Source organism: Gorilla gorilla, chromosome 13 (genome assembly GCF_029281585.2).
Source record: "Gorilla gorilla gorilla isolate KB3781 chromosome 13, NHGRI_mGorGor1-v2.1_pri, whole genome shotgun sequence".
Classification (NCBI taxonomy): Eukaryota; Metazoa; Chordata; class Mammalia; order Primates; family Hominidae; genus Gorilla; species Gorilla gorilla.
In genome coordinates this window covers 100,376,240-100,388,144 of record NC_073237.2, presented here as the reverse complement: position 1 = coordinate 100,388,144, position 11,905 = coordinate 100,376,240, and the positions used below count along the sequence as shown (strand labels likewise).

At 36.5% G+C, this 11,905-nt stretch overlaps 1 protein-coding gene across 13 annotated transcripts in view; it reads right to left on the bottom strand.

Moving 5' to 3' along the window:
* Nucleotides 1-490: 490 nt before the first annotated feature.
* Nucleotides 491-11,905, bottom strand: part of SMC2 (structural maintenance of chromosomes 2) — a 50,351-nt gene continuing 38,936 nt past the window's right edge. For 6 of the 13 annotated variants that reach the window (XM_055350357.2, XM_019034094.4, XM_004048382.5 and 3 more), the window contains exons 23-25: nt 9,897-10,057; nt 6,252-6,399; nt 3,573-5,242 (exon numbers count right to left, since the gene is read on the bottom strand). In XM_055350357.2, the coding sequence (XP_055206332.2) occupies nt 5,066-5,242; nt 6,252-6,399; nt 9,897-10,057 (486 nt within the window). In that variant the 3' untranslated portion in view covers nt 3,573-5,065. Of the gene's footprint in view, nt 2,996-3,572; nt 5,243-6,251; nt 6,400-7,698; nt 8,610-9,896; nt 10,058-11,905 lie in introns of those variants that run through there. The other 7 variants (XM_055350350.2, XM_055350353.2, XM_055350354.2 and 4 more) reach the window with 3 other exon arrangements.

Below are 11,905 nucleotides of genomic sequence, written 5' to 3'. Positions count from 1 at the left end.
GGGCTTCATGAATAACATTGTACAAGAGAACCTGAGTGAATGCAACTATGCCATTAATAAGACTTGGTCACTGTGGTCTGTGACAGAATGAGGTCCAGAATGGCAGATCACTTTGCGGCCATGGCCACAGCTTAGGAGAACCTAACAAAGGCGTTATGCATCCAAACCATCCAGATCTCTCAGAGTTGACTCCATCTATGGGATAGGGGTCAGGCTGAGTTGGGGCAGTAACCCAGTCTGTCTATCCCTATCCTGAGGCCACTGCCTCTGCAGGCCCCATTGCCCTTGTTACTTCACCCAGACCTTTTGGCCTCAGTGGTCTAGTCCAGGAAGGGAGATCAGGTCCTAAACAAACTTGACCTATCTGATAACATCGCCCACCACAATGGAAGGATCAGATGTCTGTGACCTGTACACAAATGTTTACAGTATTCATACTAGCAAAAAAACTAGAGTCAACCTAGATATAAAGATACACACAGGAGTCTTATTTAGCGTTAAAAAGGAAATGTTATTTGTGACATGTATTAACATAGAAGGGATAATGCTAAGCGAAATCAAAGAGGCACAGAAAGACAAATACTCTAATGATCTCACTCATTTGTAAAATCTTAAAAAGTCAAACTCATAGAACCAGGGAGTAGAATGTGGTTGCCAAGGGCTGGGGAGCAGGGGAAGTGAGGAGATGTTTATCAAAGAATACAAAGTCATAGGTATGCATGATGAATAAGTTCTGGAGATCTGCTGTACAGCATGGTGACTATAGCTAATACTGTTATATATTTAAAATTTGCCAGAAGAATACATCTTAATGTTCTCACCATACACACAAAAAGGTAATTATGTGAGATATGTTAATTAGCTTGATTGTGGTAATCATTCCATAACATACAAATATCAAAACATCACACTGTATACTATAAACATTACCATATCCTGTGGTACTACCCTTGAAATGCCTCAGACATTTCAGCCTCAGCCATCCAGTCCAGGAAGGGAAGTCACTTCTTGAATGATGACATGTCTGACATTGCCCAGCTAAATGGAAGGATCAGATGTCCCTGGCACTATTAGAGGGACTCTAGCATCCTGGTATTTCTTGGTCCTGTTTCCACCCTTGAGGGATCCCACAGGGAGTGCACCTGAGGGAAACGCTGACTCCAGATTAAGAGTTAGGGGGGCCTTTTGGGGTACTGTGGCAGCCTTAACTGCAAACCACCCACAGGATGTGCACTCTAAAAAGAGAAAATGGCTGGGAACACTGGAATTTGGATTTCACAGGCAGAGGCTGTCATCTGGTCCACCTGTACCTCCTCCACCTCCAAGCTCAGTGCTTCTCAACATGTGCTGCAATCATGTGGTTCCCTTGCCCTGGAGCACAGTGTTCAGTGTCCATACTGCTGTATTCGGATGGGGTGGTACCACCCCACTTGTAGGCTATCTTGATGTCCTTCCTTCACTCGTTGTGAGCTGGCTTTCCATTGTTCAACAGCTCTATTGGACTGAGGATGACAGGGTGCATGGAAAACCCATTGTATTCCATGAGTGTGCCTGCTGTCATGTTCCTTGGGCAGTAAAGGAGGTTCCTTGTCACTGCAAAGTTTTACACGGTATCCAAAAACATAATTTAAGTTTCCCTAAAAGGTGGCTATGGTATTCCCAGTATCCACAGGTGACATGTATTTGTCCTTGCCAGTTAGCAACCTTTTGCCATACTCCTTGTAACCCCACAGATCTTTTTCCACTTGGTTGTCATTCACCTGACCAGATAGCAAGGCTGTTCTTTTTGACAACTAGTGAGAAGTGGGGAGAAGTGTGTTAGTCCAAGGTCACCTAGGGAACGGTCTTGCAGGTGGCAGTTCAAATCACAATTCAATTTTATTAGGGTAAACTGCAAACTGCTTGTCTGTTTCACAAAGATTCTCTTTGATGAAGTTCTAGCCAGGTTCCTCTGAGCCCTTTCTACGTCTAAATAAACCTTTGCCTGTAAAGATCTGAAAAAAACACTAGCAGTTTCTAACAGCTCAAAGCCACATCCATAGGTTGACTATCCTCCTCCTGAAAGTCAACTCCTGAGAAAACTCAAGGTTGCTAAGAGTTTACTGTTTCTTCCAACCAACACTTGAAGGTAGAGTCCCAGTCTCTGTGGGCGGGTAAGAGCCTACCTTGGCATTAGAGCCAGTTAACAAATCTAAATGGGTTTCACATCAACCAATTCCCTTTCCTGTTTATATCCCCGACTCTAAGCCCCCACTTATCCTCCTCTATTCCCTCATTCTCCCTTTAAGACACCCAGTCACCTCAATACAAATCAAAATTGAGTTCAGTTCATACTGGACTCTTCTTATTGCAAGAGTATGTTACTGATTTAAATCTATCCTTACTGTTTTAACTAGTATCTGGCTTTATCTTTGACATGTTCTGTATCTACAGAGTTCAGAGGTTAATTACTTTGGCTGACTTCATCTAGTAAGTCTGGGGACCTCTTTCTCCAGGTCCTCGTTTATCCCTTCTGAGACATCTCCTTCACTTTCTGGAAGCTGTGGTTAGCCCAGATCCCATCTTTTAGTTCTCCAGACCAGAAAGACCCCAGGCTTCCACTGCAGCCTTAGCTGTCCTACAGCTGCATCATGACTATAGCTGGTACTTAGGTTAAAAACATTAACCTTAGCTTGTGCCTGTCTCTTCCTCCGTATTTTATCTCCCATCCAAAATCTTTCTATTTTTTCTTGTTTCCTGAACTCTCAGGTAGTTGTTTCTAGTATTTTGCCCAGAATCTATGTTTATCATCTGTGGGAATGTTGGCCTTTAGATTATGCCACCCTATTGGAAGAGAAAATTTCATGTCTTTGCTTTGCATTTCCTGTGAGCTTACTTGAAATGCCAAAACCGCCACCACCACAATGAATCCTCTCTTCACATGGTTGAGGTTCTTCTTTAAGGTAACATTCACGTTGTACATACTGCTCATACAGGTATTTTTCTTAAATTTATTCTGTACAATAAATACAAATGTTCAAGCTGTCAGTGACGTAGTATATCTTAGGTTCCAGAGACTGACAAGATTTGTCCATGGGCCCTGACACTCCTAACTGTATTATCACCCTGGGCAAGTTTCCTAACTTTTCTGCTCAACTCAATTCCTCGATTACACCATGCTGACAACAACAGTATTTACCTCACTAGGTTACTCTGAGGATTAAATAGGACAATACATACAAATGAGAACAGCAGCTAATGTAAAGAAAGAGCTTGGTAAATATTAGTTAACTCATATTACTGCAGATGTGTGAAACAAATGTCCCCAATCCCCTTAATGTCTTCCCTCTAATGAAAAAAAGTTACAACAATTTAATACATGTTCGAGGATTTTCAAAGATGAAGATTATACAAGACAAAAATCAGGAACCCACACAAGCAAAAAATTTTTAGCAGAGAAAAGGAAATGAGTACGTAAGCCAAAACAGTCAACCTCCCAAATTATTTTTAAAACGTTGGCTAAAACAGCAATGAAGTACCACTTAATAACTGTAAAATCAGAAATATTAAAATTAACAGCAAGTACTGACTAATTTATATACTATGGTATACTTTAATATTGACAGTGTGAATTGATAACTGTTTTGGCACAGTCTGTAATACATATGAAAGGAAACAAAAAAACTGTATATTTGACATTGGACTTTCTGTAACTCAACATTTACAGCATTATTTCCTCTCCCCTCCACGGTGGATAGAACTAATTCCAGATTCAATCCTTTCCAATGTGTCCCATAATATCAATTACTACATGTTTTCTGACATCTCATATGTATGGAGAATAAAGGGTGGGAAATGTCAAGCCCAGGGCCAGGAAGTACGGCCATATATCAGGGGAAGTATGATAATAACACTAAGGAAATAAGACTAAAAAATCAAGAGGAGATGTGGGGCCAAAATAACACATGGAAGATCAGATTACATCATGTCAGACCTTTCATGATTCAGTTTGGGGTCACTGTTCTACTGATGATGTACCTAGAGATACTAAAAACTGTAGACAGTATTCTCATGGTGTTTGCTAGTGTCATCTTTCAAGTTCTAAAGGAATTTCATCCCTTTGAACTGGAAAGCGGAAGACAAATAATCATCCAACTTTTGAGTTATTTTGATGGAACAGATGGATTGAGTTATTTATATTTATACATATATCTATCAGACTCAGGGAAAATAAATTTGGTTTAGTCTACTGGCACCTACATTCTTGTTTACCAATAGGTTGTTAATGACTGGATTATGAAAAGGTTGACAAAAATCTTGGAAAATATTAACAAACTTCAGATAAATTTGCAGCAGATAGTACCACGCAACACACCTCCTCCTAAACTTTGATTTAAAAATACTTACACAGCTTAAAAAAACAAAAACATTAAAGTCGTAGAGACCAATTATTAAGCATATAGGAACATGATATTCATGTGTCATTAAAATAAGGATTCTTTCAAGATCTGTTTTCTATCTCAGTCTAAATCAGGGGTCTGGAGTTGTGGCCTTAAAAAACTAGCCTCAAACGGCTCCATGCATGCCTAATAGCTTTATATGTGTTCCCTTTGTTGGTCCAGTTACCTGATTTATAATTCTTCCTTACCTGAATGACTTTATTAGAATAGAAAACACATTAATATTGCCTTAGGAATTAAATAGAAAACACATTAATATTGCCTTAGGAATTAAACACTGATGATCAGCTACATTTATCATGTAATTTAATCTGCTTTTTTGTATATTAGCTTTTACATATAGAATCGGGTATCTAAGGATCCCTAATATATAAAAGACATGCATAAGAAAAAAACATTTGATGATATGCATAAAATCACCACCACAATAATCGGACCATAATTAGACTAGTTAAGAGATGAGGAATATATGCTCATTTGTAAGTGATAAGTGATTATATAAAGAGAAAACATGGGTTAAGTAACACAGTAACATTAATTTTTGTATATAAACAAATTAGTTATCTCATGTCCTTAAAAGTTTACATTTAAAACAACAGGTCAAGATGAAGAAATAAATTTGTAGTTTAAACTTCCACATGTGCTCCTTTGGGTGGTTTTGCCTTGGATTTTGCTTCCTTTGAAATCTTTCCATTTTGACATTGAGTAAATCTGGCTACTGTAGAAACACCATCCACAAACTTGGTTTTGAAAAGAACGTTTGCATTGTTGAACATACCTTCTTTTAGTGACACCACAATGAACTTAAGGAAAAAAGAAAAAAGTATAAAAAAACTTTTTGTGATATACTTGAAGTTTACTCCTTTATACTGGTGATAAGAATGGTTTGGAGATAATTTTATTTCTTTAAATAGGTATATGAGGCACCTAAATGAATGCTAGCTGTCCATATTGTTTTAGAAGTCTCTTAATTTTACTTTGGGTGCTTCATTACCCAATTTTACTATTTCCTGGTGGTTGACTGCTTGTTGCTATCTTTTGTAGCTGGCATTTAGTTTTGTTGCTAATTAAAGCTGCTCCAGTGAGATATTTTTTCTTGTGATATTTTAATATCAAAGAAGGTTTCAAGTTCCTATAGCACACCACTAGCCCAAACAGAACTTCTGAATAATTAGGCACTGCCCTGCCGCCCCATTCAATGTTATTTGCCAAAACACTGCTGTAATAAATACACAATCCATGGTAACTATGAGTGGAGTCCCCAGAGTTGTACAATGCATAATTTATGCAAGCATATTTGGCAGCCCCAGCTCCTACAGCAATAGTGCAATAAAAACAAACTGTTCTTAGCTTCAAGAGGCTTTGTTCTACTTTTTAGCCATGAGAAATTAAATTTCCCCATCAAGTGTCACATGATTTTCTGATACCTGAGTTAAATATCCCTGAGACAGTTTTGTTTTGATTGTACATCTTTATGGTAGTTAACTAGAGAAAACAATTATATTAACCCTAAATCAATTCTGTATTATGACTAAATTGGAATCTCCCTCATGCTACAACCAACATTTTTAATGCCTAGCTCTTTCTTAAAAAGGAGAGTGAAACTTTTTTCCTTCTATACCTATTTAAACATGTCTATTTAAATAGATATACAATGCTTTAGTATTTATCAACCCTAAATATCTTATTAACATTGACTACTACTAAAGAATGGTTTTAGAAAAATAGTCTAATTAAACTATTACTGAGACTTTTTTTCCTATTACTGAGACTTTTTTTCCTATTACTGAGACTTTTTTTCCTGGTTCTTACCTGAGAATGTGTGAAATGAGTACGCAGCATCTGTCCAATGTTTTGGGTATGAGAAAGATCCAAGGCTGCATCTACCTCATCAAGGATATAAATTGGAGCAGGTTTGAAGAGAAGCATGGACAGTATTAATGACAAGGCCACTAAAGACCTAAGAAAAGGTCAGAAGAAAAGCCATAAAAATTTGATTTTATCACTTATCAAAACACTGAAGCAAATATGTTATCCTATTATTGTGAATAGAGCAGATTTATCTGAAAGGTAGTCATATAAAAAAAAGAATCTTGAGTTTCAAACTTTAACACTTTTGTTCTATTAAAATATTTCTTTTATTTTAGCTTTCCATTTCTCCTCTTTTCGGAAGCATGCTATTTCCATAGACAATTTTAATATTGCCATATTACGTTTGGCACCTATTCTTAAGATCATGTTAGTTATAAAATTTCTTTTTTTTTCCCTTCCCCAGTTGGCTCATTAGAGCCTAGGTAGCAGGTAAGAGCTATGGTCATTATTTAAGACAATAACTATGATCTTGGTAACAGTAACTGGGTTAGATGTCATTTTTCAAACTTTCATAATGTACACACTTACATAAACATGCATATACACACAGACAGACACACAATCTATATATTTTTTGGTACCATTTGTGAATAAGTTGTATAGACTATGGCCCATTACTCTAAGTACATCACTGTCAAAAGTTCAAACAATCTTATGTAAAATTCATAGTTACACCTAATCTCAGGTTCCACAGCACTATTTTCAGTTTTCTTCTAGCTTACTGCAGCTCATTCTAATCTGGTATGAAGAATCATAATAATTATTTTTTTCCTTACAAATATATAATTCACAAAAAGCCTTATTTTAATATAAAATATGTATAATTACTTAACATTAGACTAAAAATTAGAGTAGCATTTGTAATATACTTATTCTGTAACTTGAAGTACATCCTGGCATATAGTACTAGAATAGGCAACTCAATGCTTGCTGCATTCTTTTTTGGTTTTTGAGAATCTTGCTCTGTCACCCAGGATGAAGTGCAGTAGCACAATCTCGGTTCACTGCAACCTCTGCCTCCCAGGTTCAAGCAATTCTACTGCCACAGCCTCCCTAGTAGCTGAGATTACAGGTGCATGCCACCACACGCAGCTAATTTTTGTAGTTTTAGTTGAGACAGGATTTCACCATGTTGGCCAGGCTGATCTTGAACTCGTGACCTCAAGTAGTGATCCACCCGCCTTGCCCTCCCAAAGTGCTGGGATTACAGGCATGAGGCACCATACCTGGCCCAAGGCTTGCTGCATTCTAATAGGGCTATTTATTAAGAAATATGTAAGTAAGTAGGGAAAAAATGTGTGCACAAGTACAGAAAAATTGCTAGCCAAAAAAAAAAAAAAAAGAATAAAACAGTATCATCAAATAAAACAGTATCATCAAAACCAAATCACAGTGAGACTGTTAATCACCTCTATAAAAATCACAGTGAGACTGTTAATCACCTCTATAAAAGGGAGCTAAACTCATTCAGCCAACCTAAAATTATGTTTCTTTGTCTTTCTCTGTGATGAGTGCCTCAAGTATTGAGTTTTAAACTTAATCTTAAAAAAAAATTCTGCTGTGCTGAAGGGTTTAACTGCCATGTTGGATAGTGGTATATCTAAAAATAACTTTATAGCATCTTAATTACGGAAATAATTTATAGGTCCCAGTAAGAAGAGAAGCATACATTTTCTATTTTCCTCAAAACATTTTCTAGGGCTTCGGCAAATATAGCTAAAGATACTGGGAACTAAACTGTGGAATCCAATTTTTATGAACAGGCAGCAGGAGCTGTATTTTTGATTCTTATTTACAAATTTTATAAAAATATAAATAAAATATATTTCTACTCATAACAATGATGAAGGGGGTCATAAGGAACATTAACAGGTGTCGATATTTTCTATGTACATAAAAAAGGTTACATGATGGTATTACAGGACAGAGAATAATAATTCAAGGCCTATGGATTATATACCATGCAGGAGAAAAAAACCAATTACTAAATGAATCACGAATTTCAATTATGTGAATATTCACAACCTTCTTTCAGGAGGTTTTAATTAATTGGCTATTGGTAGGTAAGGCGTAAGGACATATGACCTTTTAGGTTTCTATCACTATGCTGATTTTCTGAATCACTGTGTAAGGTCAGGAGAAACTTCCCTGAACTCCAAATCCATGTTAGTTTCCAACACTCTTCCTTCCTTTATGTAGATCGAAGGTTCCATCTGGTATGATTTTCCTTTTGCCTGAGAACTTCCTTTAACCTGTAGTATGGTTCTGCTGTTTTTGTCTGAAAAGTATTCATATTGCCTTCAATTTGAAGAATATTTCTGTTAGATATACAATTCTAAGTTGACATATACTTTCAGCACTTTACGGATGTTCCAGACTTCTGGCTTACATAGTGTTTAACAAGAAGTCTAAAGTCATTTTTATTTTTGTTCACTAGCACATAATGTCTCTTTTCCTCTAGCTGCTTTTAGGATTCTTCTCCTATCACTGGTTTTCAGCAGTTTTATGTATCTTTTGCTTTGTTATTTTGTATGTGTTTCTGTTTATCCTGCCTGAGGTTGATAGAACTCAAGTCTGTGGATTTACAGAATTCATCAAATTTGGAAAACATGGTGCCATAATTTCTTCAAGTATTCCTCTCCTTTTGGAACTCCAATTACTTGCCCATTAGACAGCTTCCCTTAGGACACTAAAGCTGGTTGTTTTTTTTTTTTTCTCCAGTTTTTTATTTCTCAATGTAGCTTGAATAGATTCTGTTCTATTGCTATGTCTTCAAATTTACTCATTTTTCTTTTACAGTATCTCGTCTGCTATTAATCTCATGCAGTAAACTTTTTTTAATTTCTAGAAAGTTCACTTAATTCTTTTTAGTAGCTTCTATTTCTCTCATTATGTTCATGTTTTCTTGGATTAACTTGTCTCCTACTTGCATCATCTGTCATTTCAGAGTCTGTTTCTACTCACTAATTTTTCTCTTTAATTTTGATTACATGCTGGACATTGTGGTTATATTGTTTAGTATCTCAATTTTTTTTAACCTTCTTTAAAGAACACTGGCCTTTGTTCTGATCAACAAGTAACAGTTTGGTTCCTTCAAAAAATTTGTTCAGTTTCTTAGGATGTGTCTAGATTAGGCTTCATTTCAGGGACAGTAGAGACCTAATGCCAAGGTGCAGCACTGTAGGGCTTTGCAAAATTCTAATCTGTCTTTTTAACTTAGTGATACTACTGACCTCTGTTTAGGCAACTGAAGTCCAAAAATTGCCTCTAGAGAGAAAGCCAGGGTGAACATAGGGCTCAGCATTTCTGTTTCATCTTGTCCTGGACTATTCATTTTCTAATATTTGAAAATAGATTTTTTAAAAACATATTTTGTCTAATTTTCTATTTGCTTATTCCTCCTTTGTCACCTATTTTAATCAAATGTTTTAACCAAATTGTTTAGTCTTATATATTAGGCTCCTTAAATTCTACATGCAAAGGTAGTTAAAACACAAATACAGTTTTAAGGTAAGGAGATGAATTATAATAAAGTAAGAGGAATGAAAATTATAATATTTATAATATAGCAAAGTGATTCCTCACCTCTGACCACCACTAAGTTCAGTTAGGTTTTCTTTCCAGGTATTTCCTAAGGCAACCTTGAACTCCAGACCATCCAAAACAGTTTGACCCTCTGGTGGTGCAAGCATAGCATTAGCACCAGGCAAAAGAGTAGAAAAAATAGACCCAAAGTCCTTGTTCACCTGGATTTAAAAAATAAAAAAATTAAAACATCAGGATGCTTTCCAAGAAGAATCAATTGTTGATACATGTATATGCAACACAGCAGGTCTACTTTGTCTATTACTCTAACTCAGGGGCTGACAAACTATGGCCCATGTGAAAAATCTGGATATGCTCATTCATTTACAAAGCATCTATCGGTGCTAGTGATATGACAAAATCAGGTAGTTGCAACAGAGACTGGATGGGCTCCCAGGCAAAACATATTTACTATCTGGCCCTTTACAAAAATGAATTACTGAATCCTGCTCTAATTTCCAGGGGAACTGGAAGGCACACCTCTAACTCTAGTCCAAAGTTTTGACACTTTTGTAGAACACACTGCAGGAATCCTCAAGATACACACAATTGTATCACATGAGGAAAAAAAACACAAAATAGAGAAGCAAACAAACAAAAAAACAAAAGTATTTTTGGAATAAAATGTTCTCCTCTAAAACTTTTCTTTTTCCTGTTGTCCAAAGGCCTAAGCAGATCAATGTGAGGCCCAGGAGAAAAAGGGGCATGAAATCAAAGGACCAGATCCGTTAAAGCGTTCTTTTCTACATGCCTCATCTCCTAGCCGAAGAGGTTAAGCTGTTGAGGGCCAGAAACAGGATTACATCCCAAGAGAAAAGAAAGCTGTTTGGCCTGCCCCTGTCTTGCCATAGAAGGAGACAGAGATTTAGGGCCAAAATCCTAGCTTGTAATTTTTGTTCATACGCACTTGATTGATGATTTGGGAATTTGGCCATCTGTCTTCAAAGACATGACTAATATTCTTAGTTCGGCAGTCAAACTTGAAAGCATAACACACACACACACAAAGGACTTGACAGCCAAGTTCTCTAGAGAAATCTCCAAATTCCAATGCAGGTATACAATATTCAAATGTAAATATACTTTTTAATGAATACTTATAGTAACAAGAAAATCTCATAGACACAAGCAGTGATCCTAAATATAGATTTACTAAGTAACACACATTTTAAAAGCAAGTACATGGCTGCTGAATAATATCCTACAGAGTGGAAGCAGGTTCTAGGCCAAGTGTGGGACAGGCAGCTCAGGACCAAGAGAGAGGAATGCTACTAAACTTGAACCAGAGACCCAGTGTGAAACTTCCTCCAAAAGAGAATGGACAGAGAAGAATACAGCCCTATGCTACACAGAAAATGAGTTATATTCATAGATCGATATAAAGATGAAATAAAAGAGAATTCTGCAAGTCCAATGAGGCTATGAAGAAAACAAACCAAAAACAAAAAAAGCCTAGAATACTCTGGCTTTGTCACTTTGTCAATCAAGTAAGCCTGAAGCCAGAAGGAAGAATATAATGCTGATAACAGTACCTACTTTGTTAGATTATTGTGAAGATTAGATGAGAAAATTAATTTGAGAATAGTGACTGGCATATAATAAGCACTGAATAAATGTTACTGGCTTTGGAAGAACCTTGGAAATTTGGGAAGAGCAGGATATGTTTAGACAATAGATTCTGATTTGTACTAAGTCCAGGAACCCTGGTGGGAAAAAAGAAAAAAAAAAAAACCTCTCAGATCCAGTGTTAAATCGACATGCTGCACACTAATTAATAGGGTCAGCCTTTTGCTTCCATTTTTAAGAGAAAAATAGTACAGGGAATGGAGCACTAAAAATAAGTCTTAGAGAAGAAAAAAACAAGGTGACTAAAAGGGATAATTGTGCTGCATTACTGAAGATAGAGTTCCTACAGAATTACAAAGAGAAAAAGAGGCAAGGTGCCCCATTAAAACCCAGAAGGCACAGGTTTGCTAAACTACCAAACAGCACAGTAACTCTATGTTTGG